We start from the raw sequence: 19,477 nt of genomic DNA, 5'->3' as shown, positions 1-19,477 counted from the left end.
ATGTACGGAGTAAATTGTGACAGCTGGCTGTGGCGGGGTGGAGATTCTGGGGTCACAAGCCTGTGGCAGAGGACCTTTTTGCACTAAATCTGCTTTTCTGGCTCCAGTGAACCTCAGCACGAGACAATGAGCTCATCAGGATGATTACCTAAGCTTAACTGGTTTGCTCTGCTCACACAGTCATACACGTGTTTAACATTAACAACAGTGTAGAAGCCGGTTTACTTGGCTGGTGGAGAGATGTGAATCGAGATACAACTTGAATGTAACCAGTGATGATCTCTACCTTCAACTAGAATGTGTCAGTAGCACAGAGTATTTAAAGCTGGCACTGACTGCCTGGTCAGATTCATAGTCTTGCATATTAATTTGATCAAACACATTATCTAAAAACATTTATAACTGCCAGTTTAGACTGTTTCTTATTTAGGCAAAGCTTTTGTTATGATATGAAACTATATAAAATCTTTTCTGGATAGTGGATGTCGTTATGTTGTGATATGATGTCATCTTTTCTGGTTTTAAAGGCTGTGTTACTGTGAAATTATATAATTTTCTGAACTTACCTACTCCGTCATTATATCTTCATTACTGATGATAATTTTGGAAAAGTACCAATAGTCATTCCTGTAATATTGTTGCACTATCAATATAGAGGTATTTGGTCAAAAATATGATATTTGATTTCATCATTGAAGCCTTTTGAGGAGATTTTAACATACCGAGTTATATATTGTCTACCGTGATATAGCAGAAAAATAGTCATATAATTTGAAGGCCAAATAAAAAATAAAGAATAAACAAAAATGATAATATTTTAAGTCACGACACAATGACGTGGAAATATTTGGTCATTTGATAATTGACTAAAACTATCACAAATTTAATTGGGAGTTTCTGTTAACTGACTTATTAATTAACCATTTCAACCCATCACACAAACACATTAAACACAGGGCTTGAGTGAAATATGTGTCTTATTAACTGCTTAATAATTCACTACGTTCATCATAGTGATATATAGATCAATAAAAGATTACATATTTGATCTTGCTGTGTTTGTTTTTCGCCACACAGGGAGCTCGTGAGCTTACCTGACGAGGCTAATTAATCACGATTCTGAAAATTAAAATGAATCATTTTCATGATTGCATAAATTTATTGTGGCTCTCATTCAGCGCACAGTGGAATGTCTGTTACATCTGTCCCTCTTTGCTCTCTTTAATATTAGCTGACTGCAATATGTCACACTAATCATTTAAATACCCTCATGTGGAGCACTGTGTACAACAGCCTGGTTGTATATCTGAAATTAAAATACTGTGAATGAGACGAGATCTGGTGTGTTTTCGGTACAGATGGACTCACCCTCTGCAGGGTCACGGTGTACTGCTCCCACACGGTCTCCTCCATGACCGGGTTCTGTGCACAGAGAGGGAAGATTACCATGGTTAGTTTCATTTCACTGAACAGATTAATAATGTAGTACGTGATGTAACGACAGAGCCAGTTCATTAGCCTACCCTGTCGTTACACAACCAGCAGCTCTCAGGAGAACAATGACATGCCATTGCTGGGCTTTTCACAACAACTTAGAAACTTCTGCCTCAGGTTGATGAAATATTGATGAGAGCACTTGAACTCAGTTAGTTCCTTTAACAAGCACTTAAAAATAATTCAGGATGAGAGCTCTTCCTCCACAGACTGCTCCATAAAGCCACCAATAAGGTACATAAGTTTGGAGCTGCAACAATTAATCGGTTAGTTAATTAGTTGACAACTATTAAATTAATTGCCAGTTAGTTTGAAAGAAAAAGTCATTCTTAAATGTGAATATTTTCTGGTTTCTTTCCTCCTCTATGACAGAAAATTCAGTATCTTTGGGGTTTGGATAAAAACAAAACATTTGAGGACATCATCTTCGGCTCTCAGAAACAATGATCGCCATTTTTCACAATTTTCTGACATTTTATAGACGAAACAACCAACTGATCGATCAAGAAAATAATCAGACAGATTAATCAACACTATAAATAACTGTTAGGCGCAGCCCTACAGTCCAGCATAAGATATACACCTACTGAACTCTCAGTAGGTGTATATCTCTCAACGACAACAACAAACTGACATCTCAGCAGAGTCCAGGGCCACAGCCAGCCATTACTTATTCATCTAACAATCCTTTGATTGATTATCAAGACTTACAAGAAATACTGGTGAGCAAACTGATTGTCTTGAACTTTGTTGTTGTTCAATTCAGTCAAAGATCAACAAAAGGTATTAAATATCATGAAACAGAAAAACACAACCAAATGTTTGCACTGAGGAAAATAAATTCAGTTTTATTTTTCATATTTTTTCTCTTTTTTATTTTAGTTTCTTGTTAACTGAGTGATCAATAATCCAATGGGTCCTTCCATAAATCCGGGTCCAGTACAAACTAACTTTTGTCTAAAACTATTAGTTCATTTAATGCAGAGTGAACATGCATTTCCAAAATCCAAAACCAAAAGTCATACCTCCGAATGTAAAACCACTTTTCTGCAATTCTAGAGCCCTCATTTCAAACTTGACTTGACTCAACTCAACTTAACCCATCTCAGAAACACTCAAAAGATCGACTAAAAATAACCACAAACTCTTATCCATTACAGAACCAGTCAGGTCCAGCTGCCTGCCACAGATCTGATCACATCTGAGCCCTGGTAGCAGAAACACACTCACGAGTCCCTGAAGGATCCGTATGGTTTTGACCGCATGGGCCCATTTCCTGTGCAGGCTGAGGACGGTCTTCATCGTTGGCGTGCTCCGTCTCTTCCTATCTGCGTCTCTCCCTGTTCACCGCCAGCGGTGCTCTGGCAGACTGATGTGCGCCACAGCCTCCTCCATGGTCACAGCTGCACAACCACCAGCAGCTCTCTTTCCTGCATCTGCCCGCCTGCCTGCCTTTGACGTAAGAGGGATTCTGCTGGCCTACATTCAGCACAAATCCCACCGTCTGCAGACAGTGTAAACATACAGACACACCAACTCCTGCACAGGCACGCCGTGATTAAACACCAGAGTGTTCATCCATAATCACAACAACAAACCATATGACACATTTTGGGCTTGAGGTCTGCTCACACTGTAACATACATCAGACACTCTTCACAGGTTTAGAGATGATTCTCACATCAGCAAAGACAAACTGACAACATACGTGATCCGAGTACAAATTGGACTTAGTGGCAGCACAATGGTTGGGATTTGAAGTTTTTTTTTTTTAGGTAACTAAAAGTGGAAAGTGAAATCTGTGTGCTGCTGACATCTCATGCCCAGGCTTAGTGAAACGGGGGCACGACTCGAGCTGGCAGCTCACCCATCATAACCCACTTTTTTGATCTTCTGGCCTACAAGGGCAAACCAACTGACCAGCAGCAGCATGAGTGAGACTTCAGGGAGCCATCAGCACTGTGTCTGAATAAAGACAGGCAAATGTATCAAATCTTTCTTTTGCAATTTGAAATGTCCATCTAGAATCTAATTTTGAACATATCCTCAAGGGGAAAAAGGATCTGTTTCCAAAATGTTCTAGACTTTTGCTTGGAGCAGGGCTGGGTAAACAGTATGTTTGAAAACTGTTGAAGCGAAAATAATTTGAAAACCACAATTATTTTTGAAACTAGATTTTAGGAATACTAAGATTTCATGTTACTTATGACTTTTTAAATTGTTGAATAATCTGAAGATGATCATGAAAATGATAGATCAATTCTTGAGTTTAAAAAATGTCAACAAATAGTGGAAAACATGATTAAAAATTCTTCAAATTCCTTGTTTTGTCAAACTAACAGTTAAAACCCAAAGACTCATATTTACAGTCTTGAATGACAAAGAAAAGCTGCAAATCCTTATATTTAAGAAGCCAAAACCAGCAAATGCTACACATTTTTGCTTGACAAAATGATTGAAACAATTTATTGATTACCGATTTGTTTGGCAATCAATTTTCTTTCAATGTTTCACTGTATTTACTCAGGTAGCTCTAATGTGAAGGAAAACATTTTAGACACAATGCAAGTTCGATCTAAAAAGACCATCATGAGAGCTTGTTGTATCCAGGGTTTTACCTGGGTTTTTCTTAGTGTTTTTCCATAAAGAGAACATTACAATTTTCAATTTAAAAAAAAAAAACTAAAAAACATCATCTTGCACCATTAGTGTTACCATAAATATTTCCATAAGTTGAAAAAGTTAAACAACAGACAAAACTTCCACTGAGGACCAACGACAACCATTAGATCTCTCAATTAGTTTGTTTGATTTTGCTGTCCAAACACACTTGTCCTGTCATGCTAAATTACAAACTGGAGCTTCAACAGCAAAAACTATTATCCCAACTTTCAAACCTATACATTGTAAATTGTCAGGTTTAGTATATTTTGTAGAGTAGCCTGTATTTAGTACCTACTGTGACATTGCTTAACAAAAGCAGCACCAGGAAATGGCAATTTTTGTTTGTTTACTTGACTTCCCTTCCCACCAGAACAAAAAAAACACTGCAGCACATGAGAACATCAAGTGTAGACAGAAGAAGCATTTTAACTCATGAAAGTCAGATAAATGTCTTAAAGGCAGCCGACGAATGTGCTTAAAGCAGGGCCAAACCAGTTTGAATCAGAGCGCCTTCTTGCACTATACGATATGATTGTGATGGCTGCTCACAGGCAGGCCTACTGGATAAGACTGAGCCTCCTGAGTGATGCCTATTACATAACAAATCTCAAACATATTTTCACTAATGAGGAGGGAGGGTTGGAATACTAGGTCATTCTCGCAGGACGTGACTTGAAAAAACAAATTATTAGGAAAGAAGTAGTCAACTCTGTTCAAAAGCCAGAAATAAAGCATTTGTGGGTAGATCTCAGTGAAAAACAGAAAGCTGGTTTCATTTATTATTTTCCTCTCTGGTTGAGTTTAGTAGTTCTCATTGTTAATGATAGACTTGATAGGATTAAATATCATCTTTTTAATCATGACTTCTTCTACCAGCTGTCCTTGTGATTGATTGATTCATTGTTCAGCTTATAAAATGTCAAACTATGGGCAACTAATGTCCACAATTTTCATGTTTAGTTAGAGCTTGATTAATCAATTAGTCATTTAAAAGAAAACTGATTAAAAATGAATAACTTAATCAATGTTTCAAGCAAAAATATCAAACATTTGCTGGTTGGAAGGAAGAAGCAATTCAAATAGGCTACATCACTTTGGACTCTGGTAAATTGTGATCAATTCATGTGATTTTAAATTGGACAGACTAAATTGTGAAAGATGAATTGTGAAAATAAGCATCAGATTAATCAATTTAAAAAATGTTAAAATAAAAAAAAATTACGTTTACAAAATCAGACAGAGGCAGTAAATCTGTACCAAATGAACAACAGAGCATTTGATATTTTGCCTGAAAAAAATACTTATTCACAGTCAAAACTGTTGTAAATTGTTTCTCATCAAATAATAGATTAATCATCCAATTGTTTCAGCTCAGGTTTCAAGCAGAGCTCGTATTACAGAAATTCTTCAGTACTAGTTTCAGTGTGAATGCCAATAGCAATTAAGAAAGGCTGACTGGTTTGTTAAGTTGTTTTGAATATTAATGCACTGTAGAATATGCCTAAATCGAAATAATATAGGGATTCAATGGCCATAGTGTGTACAATAATTAAACTATACTCACTTTTTGTTTTACAATTTGGAGATATTTGTACTTCAGTAATTCCATGTTCTGTTATTTTATACTTCAGCTCCATTTCATTGGAGTCCACTGTAATGAAGTACATTTGAAGATACTTCAAAGTTTTCTCCACTGCTTTTTTTTTTTAGCATCCACTTACTAAAAAGCAGTTTATAACATTTAGTGGAGAAGTACGTGTAAATACATTTACATTACTGTGCATCAGTCTCTCAACTCAAAACTGGCCAACAAACCATCATCAGTAAGCAGCCAGAAAGTTTGTGTGCGCTGCAGGCAGCTGGTAACAGAACTGTTGAACAAGTCTGCCCCCTGCTGGGGACACCGCTGAGCTATAACGGCACAAGAGAGAACAACACATCGATACACGGGTAACTGAAAAACAAAGCCATTACAATGAAGTTGGACATTTGTAGCCACCTCAGCCTTAATTCTTGCTCTTGTGAAAAAGTGGGTCCTCAAATGCAAAAGAGGGAAGCTAAAACGCTGTTTTCACCACCAAAGGACTGACGAGTAACGTTACCACTAAGCACGCTGTAAATGACACCAAAAAAGTGGATATATCAACGGAATGTCAAAGGAGAGTCAGAACAACGTTTTAGACAGGTTTTATTAACTTTAAACGTTTTTTTCTGCCAACTAAACGAACGGTTCATGAAACAAGCTAACTACTATCACAGCAGGTGCAGCAGGATGCAACAGGGATTCATGGAAACTCCCGAATAACTTCTTCCCCCAAAACATGTAAAACGCTATACCTGGAGTTTTTTAACGTGGTTATCTGTCAACTCGATATGTAAACATACTTTAAATATAGCTTTTGAAGTACTTACGGTAAAAAATTGAGTTGCATATCTGCTTAGAGAGAGCAGCCCCCCTCCGTTAACTGGCATCACGCACTTTGAACTGTCCGGGACTGCCACTAAAGATTCAAACTAAAACTATAACTATTTAAATTATTCTGCTTGACCAAATGCCAACGTTTTAAAGAAAATTAGCCTTTCTAAGAGTAAAAGGTGTAAAAGTCCCTTCCACTTTACTTTAAATGGCGTACTTCTACTGACTAAAAACATTAAGATTAGACAATCAGGGCTAAAACTTAGCGCCGACGACTCTTAGCTTGGGTCAGGTTATACCAAACGAGAGCGGGGAGGAGGTGTGGGTCAAATTTAAAAGCAACCGTAATAGAAAACAAAAAACCTAAAGCAACATGTTTAAACCCCTACTGATTTTGAGTTTGAAAAACGACTCGTCCAGTTATGAGTAATAACGAATCACTAATAACATTATAGATATGTGTACTGAGGGAGCTTCTACCTGTAATACTGCTGAGATGGGTTAGTCCAAAATTCCCATTGATTTTTAGGGAGCCTGCTGTGAGGCTCCCAGACACACTGTACAAAAACACATCCAAAGCAGTACAGTGGAGATTATAATTCAGAGTAAACCATGCAATTTAAAAAGCATCTGAGCAGATAGAGGACAGCATTAAACATATTTCCGACAGCCTACACTTAGAGCACTTGCCTTCCAAATAGGGCAGCAAATAAAGATTGGTTTTATTGTCAGTTCACCTGTTGATTATTTTCTCAACTAACCAATTAGTTATTTCATCTATAAAATATCATAAAATGGTGAAAAATGTTCGATCGGTATTTCTCAGAGCTAAAGAGAAAGTTCTCAAAAGTCTTGTTGTGTCCACAACCCAAATAAATTCAGTCTGTCACAGAGGAGAAAAGAAACCAACAAACAATCACATTAAGATACTTGAATTTAAGAATCTGCAACCGCGATGCAAGCACACTCTTGTCAAAGTGATCACAGAGCTTAAGTGTTACATTTACTCTCACCGGAAGGGGCCCAAACCGTACAATCACAAATGTATGTGGCTTGAGGTTAGATATATAGAGCTATGTAGAAAATGTAAGGCTCTTACGCATGAGCAGCTGAAGCAAAGGGCTGGAACAACTAGACGACCATGTCCAGCTGTCCCACAATAACCTATTGTTGTTTGTGTGTGTGTGTGTGTGTGTGTGTGTGTGTGTGTGTGTGTGTGTGTTCCTGTAATGTGTGTGTGCCTGTAACACTATCCATTCAAGCCTGCCCTTATCTGGTAGCACGAGACAAATCACAGATGAGAACACCAGCTGACCCTGAAAATGTCAAAAATTCTCTAATACCACATACAATTTAACAGTTTCCCTTCACTATCAACCATTTCATCAATTGGTAGAAGCTTTTCTCCTAGAAAAAAGGACTACACTGTTTCTACAATGTTTAACTTCAGAGCAACCACCCTGTGAGAATGAAGTTATGACAATAACACTACAGAAAAATTAAGGTCAGTCAAGTAAAATCACCACATTTTACGTCAACTGAAATATGTGAAATATGTCTCAAAATAGGCCATCCTAACGCAAAACAGCTTCAGTGGCCTGAATAATTTATGTGACCGAGTCATTAAAACAATGAAGCTTCCGGGACATGACATGTCTCTCTGGTTAATCATCATCCTGGATGCAGGAGGGGTCACTAAAGCGTAGTTGTATTCAAATAAGGAAAGACTCTGGGAAACAGTGACTCACTAAACCTCATATCTCCAAACCATCAACATTTCAAGAGAGAAGCAGCCTTGTTTGTAGCTCTTCAACTATTTTGGGATTAACTAACATGCACGTATTTTTCAGTTTATCTGATGATGGGATTATGAAAGAGTTTCATAAGATTAAAAATCATGACATTTTAAACGAGTGAAACACACAATCTTCATCATCCAGTGATGTGAGTACACATCATAAATATAGCTTCCTCATGCTCACATGTGACTGGATTCCAAACTAAAAATGTTTTGTTGAAACCCTAAAACATAGTCGGGGGTCACCAGGACCACACATCCAGTGTAGAGAAAATTGACCCAAATCCAAGATGAACACTAGCATCAACATTAATTATCACGTAAACAACATACCATCATAATAGCCGAGAATCTGCGTGAAGAGAGGCGGCGCAGATACAAGTATTGGGCTTCTCTGGACCAACGGAACTTGCGGCCGGACTTGAGCAGGTCAGTGCTGGTCTGGTCAGAGCCTGGCTGTTCCCTGTGAACAGAGAGGAACACACACGTTTTTTCCCCAACATCATTAAAAGCTTATTACACTCATACATATCACATGCAGATCTTTGTCTTGACAGAGCACTTAACGACATATGACTATAGTACCTTACAGTGCATGCTATAATTTGCATAGTAGCGCTGAAATAATTAAAGGTAAGGTTACAAATTAAGTCAAGTTTTCTCATCTCGTTTAGCACTACTCAGAATGCAAAAACAGTTATACAGGGCTTTGAGACTGTAAATCAATGTGTAAGAGAAAGCTGTGTTATAAATTGTTTGAACCCCCGGCCTATTCAATACTTTAGCCACTGATAGCTCTCTTTGACTGTGTTTCATCACTTTGTGTTGTGCCTGGGAAAATATGTGACCTTTTTTTTCTTATTTCATAAGTGAAATAATTAACACTTTTATGACATTCAAACAACATTTTAGTAGCATCACATTTGTCTGGCTCTCACTTGTGGGAGGGATGCTGTTTTTCTGAGGGAAAGTTCAACACAATAATCAAAGATGACAAAGACATGGTGAGTTAACATTTGCTTTAAATCATGTCACATAATCCTAACCCTAACCCTCGGGGACAGACACTGTTTTTTGGGCAAAAATGTAGTGAATCATGGGTGGGACAGACAGGAGTTGCGTTCACAGTTTGACTAAACAGATTCTTCACTCATCAAATAAACGTGAAATGTCCCACACTTCAACTTTACAGGACCAAACAACAGTAATGTGGTGACTGGTAGCATCTTTGGCAACTGGTATGAGGAAATAAATACCACATCCATACATGGAAAAGCCTCTGTCATCGTAGCCCTAATCATACTGACTATGGCATTTGTGTCCTATGTGTGGGTAAAGGTTTTTGATTTTTACTTTGTGACTTAGGGAATTTATTGTTTTCAAGTATTGGAGCACTGAGCAATGTCAGTTTTCAGTCTCAGTTTGGTTAGCTTTAGGCAACAAAAGTACTTGGTTAGGTTTAGGCAATAATATTACCTGGTGATGTTAAGGAAAAGATCATGTTTGGGATTAAACATTTACACATTTACATTATACATTTCACGTGGTACAGCTATGAAAAAAATCATCTCTGAAGTTAAAAGAGACCAATGTCCTGGGGTGAAATCAAAAGTCATCTGACCAAATACATTAGCATACCTCTAATACAAGCTTTCCATTACACTTTAACATCACAGGTACATCGTAAAGCTTTTTAATGTATATTCCCTGCTTCACATGCTTCCCTCTTTTTCATAGTGAGATATGAATATGAATAAGCAGACGCTCTCGAGTCCTGCTTGAGTTCAGTAATGTCGTAATAATATTTTCAATTTTGTAGTGTGAGCTTTTCAATTCAATCCGCCATACAACTTCACTGCCATATAACAATAACACGAAAATAATAAATTACAGTGATGCATTACACATTCTTGTAGCAGGTGTAATGAGTCATCCAGTTTATTGTCATGCTGTATGCCACTGTTCTTCAATCCTGGCACTTGAGGCCCCCTGCCCTGTATTGTACAAACTTGTACACTTGTAAAGTCCCTTGAGTCCAAGTAAAGCCAGAGGTACACTCTTACTCACAAAGCTTAATGTTAACAAATATTTAAATCGTAAGCATCAAGCAACAAGACTAAGTCTACAGCCTTGCTAGTAAAGGCTATAATTAGGACCAGCAGTGCTTTGAGCTAAATGCTAATGTCAACACGGCTAACAAGCTTACAATGGCAACATGCTGATGTTTCACAGGTTACACACATATTCTGAGGTGAGCCTGGAAGCTTGCTAGGTACTACCGAGGCTGATGGGATTATCATGACTTTCGCAGGTATTTTTGATCGTAAAGCAAAATGTTAGAAAAAGGTTGTTATTTTAAAAAAAGTGAAGGGATCACTAACAATAATACTAATAACAACAATAACTAATTCTGAGAAGGACATATGTTTTAACTGTGGTGGTAATCCATCCCATGTTTGAGACATTTCAACAATCAGCAAAAGTCAAACTTTGGGTGAAAGAGAGTTCAGGGGATCACCAAACTCACTGAAATACTCACTGTCTGGGAACCATCAACATCTATACAGCATGTGTGCCAAACCATTGATTAGATGTTGAGAGATTTCAGTCTGGACCAAAAGGGAGTGAACATCCAACAAACCAGCAACAGCTACACACATCACAAGTAATACTAATTGAAAAATCATGTACTTCCACATTGATGAAAGATCGAAACTACCTCCTTTTTTCAACAGTAAAAAAAAACATCTAAAAACGTGACTGTTGAGGAAATATAAACTAAATATTTCAAAGACCAAAAGGATGAGATGATGGAAAGTATAGCTATAAATGGTAAAGAAAATGCCACATTTTCCACAACTTAGCCATCTGTGTAAAGCCAAAGCAGAGCAGATTCACACTGGCACTGCTGAATATAATACTATAATCTGCACTTCTCACTTCAACAGCAGCACCTCTGACCTGCTTGCTAACAACATGTCCAAACATGTGGCGTTCTCCATTGAGCTGCAACATCTTTTTTTCCTCAACTTCATGGCAGCGAGTCAGAAATGAAGATTCTGGATACAATCAGAGAGTACTGTCATACTGCACTAAGAGTGAAGAAAGCAGATTGCCTCTGCATGACTAAACCTGCTGCTCCTTAAATATTAAGCACAGACTTGTAGGTTCAGTGAACACATGAAGAAGGGCTTGGTGTCTACATTTGAAGTTAAACAATACATTACTCACTTTTAGTCCTACACACAAAGATTTACGCAAACAAATTAGAATTGTACAAGAGGCAGATTATAAAATCCAAGATCCAAGCTAAAGGGAGGCCGAGTCATCCTGCCTTATAGTCCTAGAATGAGTCAAGCTCCAAAACTCTTGGTCATACATGCTAAAACTCAATAACATCTTTCATTAGACCCTCCCCAATCAGTTAATACCTTTAAAAGTCTTCCCTCAAGTAATGTATTGCAGCATTTCTGTTTTAAAGCCTCAAGTCTGATCTGAGATAACCTTATGATCTGAAGTCAGGTAGCATATTGTCACCAGTATTTTCAGCAAACCCTGCTTCGAACAAAGCCGTGTTCAATCAGCTGTAGCTTCACTAAAGGATAAAAAACGCCATTTGATTGCCAAACAGGTGAGGCAGATCATCAAACATCACTGACTGTAAATGCTCAATCGACTTCGAGTGGGGCAATATTCCTATAAGAATGATTAGTGCCTTTCAGTGGAATCACATTATAATGATATAAGGATGTTGGCTGCATTTCATGATGCAATTGCCCACCATAGGAAATCATTAGCTATCTTTAAATGATTCTAAATCTTTGCATTTGTCTGACAATAATGGAGCATTACTATGCAATGTGGTGAGACCAACAAAGAATAGTTTGAAGACAGGGAATACAGTACAGAGCGGCATTAAGAGACAGGACGGGCCGGGGACTAGCTGGTTGGAATTCTAACTTCAGGAGACACCTCTGCAACACAATACCCAGATGATGTCTTTGACATAACATCACCACTGTTGTTTCTTCATAGTCTATTGATAATGTAAGTTAATGTTTTAAACTGTAATTTTGTCCAGATCCTACATATTGCCCCTTTAAAAGTTTGTGAACCCTCTAGAATTTTCTGTATTTCTTGACGCAACCTAAAATCATACAGATCTTCATTCAAATCATACAACTAGATAGAAAAGGACCCAATTAACAACTTATCAAAAATACATTCATATATTTACTTTGTATACTCATCCAACATTAAATGTTTTTTTATGTGAACCTCTGGTGAACCTCAGATACTTTAAATAGGTAACTGGAGTTGGGAAGACACTCGTCCCTTAGCGGCCCCTGCACTATGAAAGAATATAAACCTGGGTCTTTATTTGGCCTTGACCACATACACAAAGTTGGTTTTGTGTCTGAAAGGATAGCAAAGAAAAAGCTTCTACTAATACTGCTCTCCAAGAAGAACATTGCTGCTCCTGAAAAGTTTGCTAAAAGCCACATGGATAAAGCAGAAGGCCATTAAAAGAATATTCCGAGTACATTTTAGTTCATGGTGACAGTATTACGGTTTCTGGCTGCTTTACTGCGTCAGCTTTCGGATGTTTTACCATCTTTGACAGAACTATGAATTCTAGATTGTAAAAGCATATTCTACAGCACCATGGCTCCAGACTACCAGTGTCCCATCTTCCCTGGAATGATAGAAAATAATTGTTTTTTTTTTAAATGGAAAATGAAGCTTTAAACTGTGAACCTCATATGACAACAAAACAAAAGTTTTCATTCAACTGAACCCCACAAAAGATGGTCCATGCAGCAGAACAATGACTCTAAACACACAAGTCAGTCTACCAAAGAATGGTCTATTCAAAGTCTTGACCAACAAAAATGTTGTGGAAAGACATGAAGAGAGCAGTTCATGTAAGGAGGCCCACCAACATCACTGAGCTGAAGCAGTTTTCTAAGCTGTTGTGTTGAACTGAACAGTTCCACAAAATGTTTGGTTGATGTTATTGCTGCACTGGAGGGTTACACCGGGTTCTGAAAGCAATGGTTCACATACTTTTTGCAACAAAGATAATAACTGTTAGATAATTTTGCACAATAAAAATAAAACAGTATGCATTTTTTCTGTAACTGTTATCTTACTGGGTCCTCCTCATGTACTTTTAGACCTTAAAGATCTAATCACAGTTTATCACATTCATGCAGACATACATGGTTCACAAACTGTAGACACATACAGAGATGAATGAATGTACTGAATGTAGAATAAACTAATGGGCTAGTGTAGTAAGGACTATAATGCGGTTTGACTTGGCGCAGCCAAAAGTGCTAGTGGAAAAACGGCATAATAGTACTGTAATCATGTTAAAGGAAAACAAACTGAACTTCCATGATTGCTGCTTTAAACAAAACAAAAGAAAAAACACCAGCATCAGGTCAAACTTGCACTGACTGCTACTACATGAAAAGTTACATGATGGTTTTGTTTGTGCAGGATGATCCATTAGAATTGGGGCATTGTTTCTGGAAAGACAAATTGATGCTTATGAACCAAATTCCATTTACCTCTATCGTATTATAGTGGAGACAGAACTCCCTGATACTCACAACCTGAACAAATACAACCAAAACTCATAACCTCAACTGTATAACCAGATACCACAACAAGTAAGGATGTTTTTTTTGTTATTACTTTCAGCCCAAACCCATCTGTTGCTTCCCTGATCCTTAAAGGGGCAGTATGTAGTTTTGGAGAATGATTGTAATATTTACAATATGAATAAGGTGAAAATACAAACTCAGAAATATATATATATTTTTTTTTTTACAGTCCACAGATCACTGTTTGAAGCTCTCTCTTCTGATTATAATTTCTTTAGAGCAAATTCAGAGGTACCCATATTTCAGAAACATCATCAGGATTGAGAAATAGATCTGTTCAAACAGCTGCAGCAGCTGTTCCAACTTGCAGTTCATGACTATGCACAAGCTCTCTTTTGTATTAAAGGTAATGACAAGCTGACACATGCAGTGATCTAACTCACCCGGGGGGTCTCCACAGTTTCCTGCCGGGTGGCAGAAGCTCCCGTTTGTTCAGAGGTACGATCCCAATGGCCGCCTGCATGATCGTGATGAACTTCTTAAACTTCATCTTCTAATTCTCCTCTAACAGCATCACACACACAACACTGCTCTAACAGCTGCTACACTTCCGTCACTCATCTTCATCAAGGCGCGCGACCAGAAGCAAATCCCACATCTCCGCATTTGCTCATCTCCTTCTGCATCTGCAGGACTACAAACTGTCTTGCCGCCTCAGTGCACAAGTTTGTCCGTGACAGGGAGCCACAGCTTCAACACCTCGAGTCCCAGTGGCGTGGCTTCTACGGGTCTTGTTCCCGACCGCTGAATCTGACAGATGTCCTTTTGGCTTTCTGAGCAAGGGAGGATAAAAGGAAAACAAACAGCCACGTTCCTGCCAGGCGGTGGGCTGGCCGAGAGGGGATGACAGCACGTCACTCTTACATAATTCTGGAGCTTCTCTGGACATTACACTAATGAAAACGCAGCCTCTGCCATCACCACCACCACCACCACTGCTGCTGCTGCTGCGGCTGCTGCTGCGGCTGCTGCCGCTGGGATAATTGTGGTACTAAGCCCTGACAGATCATGTATGCTCCCCGCCCCCTCCTCCTATAATCCCCCATCCAGGCTTAGTCTTCTTGCCATTTACACCCGGACAGACCCATCTACTCCACCCTCATACACCCGTCCAACAGGGTTCACCCCTTACAGAGGTTTACTAATGGCAAGACTACTTCGAAACAAATTTAAGCTGCAATCAATCTGCAATTCAAGATTAAAATGTGCACATGGGCAGAAAACACGTTTTCAGTGCAATGTTCTAATTTTGTGCCACACTTTCAAATACAGTATGCTCTCACTACTATATCCAGCTGCTTTAATTTATCCAGAATGAGGCATTAAAACTCACAATGAGAAGACACTACTGTATATATTTTAAAAAATAAAATAAAAAAAATGAAAAGACTGATCTTGGCGAAGCATACCCCCTGGTAATAGCATCGTGACAAAAAACAGACCAACTCGTCATTTCATGGGGTTTGATGACAAAAAGAAAAATACAGAATATTAGACACATTCACCACATCCACACAATATTTGGTAGGTCTTATATTTTCCTTCAGATTCTGTCTAATTGTTCTTCAAAGACATGGTCAAAGTGAAGGAATGGTTCACAATTTCATCAATCACCACAGTTATCCAAATACCAATAATCAAAGATAAAAAATCGCCACAGTCTAAATTCCAAGCCTCCATCTAAACAAAAATCCTTCCTTGCAACTAAAGAGGGGATGACTGTTTTCCTTGAACATATCTTAGACAGAACTGGCTGTGAAGCTTGTCTTATTAACCATTTAAAAAGTTACTAAAACTAAACCACTTCTATCGGTATCCTTACTAATTAATTTCATTCTTAAATGTACATTTAATTTATTGTGTAGAAACAGATAAAAGGTGGCAAATTTTTGCAAGTTCTCGGAAATCTGCAGAAAATTCAGTATTTCTGTCTCACAATATTTACATAAAAACCTGCAAGATCCTGAGGAACAACCTTGAGATATTACGGCCATTGGTGAATATTTTGTGACTCGGGCCTGAGCCTTCATGTACATATCATCACATCATCACAGCACAGACACAGAGAACAACAACTTTACTAACTTACTTGTTGCTTATTTTGTGTTGTTTAGTCAAAGACGGCCCTCTCTCATTCCTGGATTCCTTGATTATACAAGGTTGTGTAATATGCAAAATTATAATTCATATCCATGTTGAGCACCCGTGCTTGTGCCCGTGCATGAGCAGCCATACTGTGCCAAAGCACACCTCTTCAAACCAGGCCACAGCCAAGAAAATGCACCGTTCTTGAGCACAGTATGGAGCGCTCACACGAGTCAAACAAACTGGACTTTGGGGGTCAAACATGCTTGGGCACAGTACAGATTGCCTAGTGTGAGTGCACCCTAAAACAAATAAAAAAACAGACACTGCACAGATTGTAAAGCTAACTGAGGCAATGTGATTTGTGATTTTAGGCAACATAAATAAAAATGTACTTGACTTGAGCTGATGGAGCACCGTGGAAAACAGCCTGGTGTTACAAAGAGGACAAAGTCTAAGAAGGTGACACCTGCAGGTCAAATCTCATCCTACTTGAACACTCTCAAGTTTCAACATAGGCATTTCACTCAATGAATAGTTTTGTCAAACTTCCATAATCCATCCCCAACTCCCTCTGCTGATAAAAAGCATACAATCTTCACTCCCTCACTTGTGCAACCCCTAGTGTGTGCCGCACAGATTAAACGTCTGTATCTTGTAGTCACCAGCTGACAGCAGGCAGCCATGTCCTGAGAGGTTTCAAATAAATAAATAATCTCGGCGGCCTCTTGATGAGCTGCCAGCCAATGCAAACTCCGGACAGGATTTATGTCCCAGCAGCTTGGACGTCTGGATTACTGCTCTGGATGGTCGTGCCATGAGAGCTGCTGCAGATTTCACTGAGCAGTAGAAATCCCACAGCACTCAAAGCGGAGGCTGAAAATACCAGGAGCACAGCGGAGGGAGACACAAATGTAACAAGCATCTATTTTTGAAAAAGGTTGGGTAACAACAGCACAAAGGACAAGAAAGAGAGGGGTTTTTTTTAAGTTCACCCTGTGTGTCTTCTTTGTCAAAGGAGCCCAGATGAGGAGCCTCATCTGGGATGAAAGCACAGGAGACCAAACCATTAAGCTGTGCAGAATCCACACAGCGACATGACATTCACAGGCGGTTTTTATCATAATCCAACACCTACAGTAATCTCAGAGAGAACACTCATACAGCCCAAACTGCATCCAGACAGTGTGTATATACTATATAAAGGAACAGTTTTCACAAAAATCTAAATTCAGTCATTATCTACTCAACCTCAAGCCGATGGAAAGTCATGTGAAGTTTTATAATTCACAAAAACAATGTGGTAGACGGGGAATTGTTTTAAAACAAAAATCCCAAAAATGGATTGATACAGCTCGTTCTGTGTGAAGTCTCCCAAATTCCAAAACCGAGTTGAAAAGATTTGATTAACACCCTCTTCTGAGCCAAAATCTTGAGTGTGGGGTGGGTGCACAAGCTCAATCATGCATTGTGGGTGTAAAGAGGATGTAAGAAGACTTTGATTACGACAGACAAGCTTTATGGAGCCACTTTATGTTCGTCCCCACCAACTTCAATTCTCTAGAAGAGTGCCGCAAAACAGCTGTGAAGGTCAATAAATGTTTTGTGGACTGCAAAACTTCCCCTGACTTTCCATCAGCTTGGGGTTGAGTAGATATTGAACTTTCGTTAAAGCAATATCACCTTGTGCTAGTCCATATCCATAAAATTCTGATAATTATCATAACCACTGTAGCTCTGTGGGACATCTTAGCCTCTTTTAGCTCATAGTTTTGGTTTAATGATACATGTTCTGCATGTTGTTGCTTCGGTCCCCGCACTCTTAACAACTTAATTTGCTACAGCAGCAGGCAGTTGTTTTTAGGGGAAAAAAAGCGCTGATAAATCTGCTGTACACCACCTGCCTAACACCAAACTGTACAATTAGTGACTAGTAAAGAGAACCATTTGGCAGTTTAAGAGCCGTAATTACTTCTTATCAATCAATGATAGAGACACATAGAGCAGAAGGGAGAGTGATCTGGACACAAGTTGACACGACTCAAGTGGGATGATGACGTTGCTCTGTGTCTAGTGGATGTAGATGTGGATGTACGTAGCCTTAAAAAGTGCAGCCATCTGCTGCAGTCTGCACACTCAAGTACACTGAACCTGATGGAAATCTAACTGACAGCCACTATTATCATCGAACACTCACAGTAACTTATTTTTAATCTTTCACTGCATGCTTTCATACACAGAAACAAACATTCAGATCGTCTAAAGCAGTGCTATAGATTGAGTTTTGCACAGATGGCTGCATGACGGTGACTTGTAGTCATTTCCCATCCAAGATTTGAACAGCATGTTAAGCTACTTGGCTTTTGTTTGGCTCTGCTGCTGCTGCATTCTAATAACTACACCACGAACCATTTTAATCTTTTTAAACTTAGCACTGATCTCAAGGTTTCCCCACGCATTCCCACCAAGGCACTGGCTGACTCATCGCAGGCAATTTGTGTGACATTTCCAGCGCAGACATTTTGTTTCAAAAGAAGAATTCAGGCCATTTAATAATAAAAAAAAAAAAAGCTTACAACACTCATATGAATATTATATCATCAAGTCTCCATCTTAACACTTCACAATTCTTCAGTTGCCTTCATCACTATTTTATTGCTGACAAATCTACTCAAACAAGTACTATAAGATGCATCGAACCTGCAGGTCAGAGCTTTTAATTTATAAAAAGGAAGAGAGATTCATCCTTTAGACTAATTCCTTTGTTGCTGCATGTTTTCACTGTTCAACGATCTCTGAGAATGCCTTCTATGTTTCTGTTTTTTTTACACGGGGTAAGCAAATGTAGCTGGAGTTGTTTGGTTGTCTTAATGCTTTTACATAAGCGGTTTGTTTCTCTGCCCCTTGTCACTTGCCCCACGTGTTGGAGTAGTGCTGCATTACTAAGGCCCAAGGCCATTATGCAACGTCCATATGCAATGCATGTGCGAGCCAGATGGTGGGACACATGCCACTCACAAATCTGTGATGAGTGTAGGAGACAGAAAGAGAGAGAGAGGGGGAAAGAGACTGACGGACAGAAAAAAAGAGAATCAAGAGTGAGCACGTGCCCTCCACAACAGGTATAATCTGGATCATCAGGGGGCAAGAGGTGACCTGGAAAGGCAAACTACAAACTAGACAAATATGACATAATACAGTTTTTGCATGAAGCAAAATGCTGTTCTCACCGCTGAAGATTTTCTTTTGAAAGAGATGGTGGGGGGAAACATTCTAAGCTGAGGATGAGGGAGCAGCTCAGTTTAGATACTGAATTCAGGTCTGCCCCTCCCTGCTGAGTCCCACCAC

At 38.8% G+C, this 19,477-nt stretch overlaps 1 protein-coding gene across 7 annotated transcripts in view; it reads right to left on the bottom strand.

Moving 5' to 3' along the window:
- The window catches only part of tjp2a (tight junction protein 2a (zona occludens 2)), a 40,873-nt gene that overhangs the window by 19,236 nt on the left and 2,160 nt on the right, over positions 1-19,477 (bottom strand). For 2 of the 7 annotated variants that reach the window (XM_030435205.1, XM_030435206.1), the window contains exons 1-3: positions 14,428-14,971; positions 8,706-8,835; positions 1,369-1,422 (exon numbers count right to left, since the gene is read on the bottom strand). In XM_030435205.1, the coding sequence (XP_030291065.1) occupies positions 1,369-1,422; positions 8,706-8,835; positions 14,428-14,534 (291 nt within the window). In that variant the 5' untranslated portion in view covers positions 14,535-14,971. Of the gene's footprint in view, positions 1-1,368; positions 1,423-2,724; positions 2,978-6,570; positions 6,853-8,705; positions 8,836-14,427; positions 14,973-19,477 lie in introns of those variants that run through there. The other 5 variants (XM_030435207.1, XM_030435212.1, XM_030435209.1 and 2 more) reach the window with 5 other exon arrangements.

This window comes from Sparus aurata, chromosome 12 (genome assembly GCF_900880675.1).
Source record: "Sparus aurata chromosome 12, fSpaAur1.1, whole genome shotgun sequence".
Classification (NCBI taxonomy): domain Eukaryota; kingdom Metazoa; phylum Chordata; class Actinopteri; order Spariformes; family Sparidae; genus Sparus; species Sparus aurata.
This window is presented reverse-complemented; position numbering and strand designations above follow the sequence as displayed.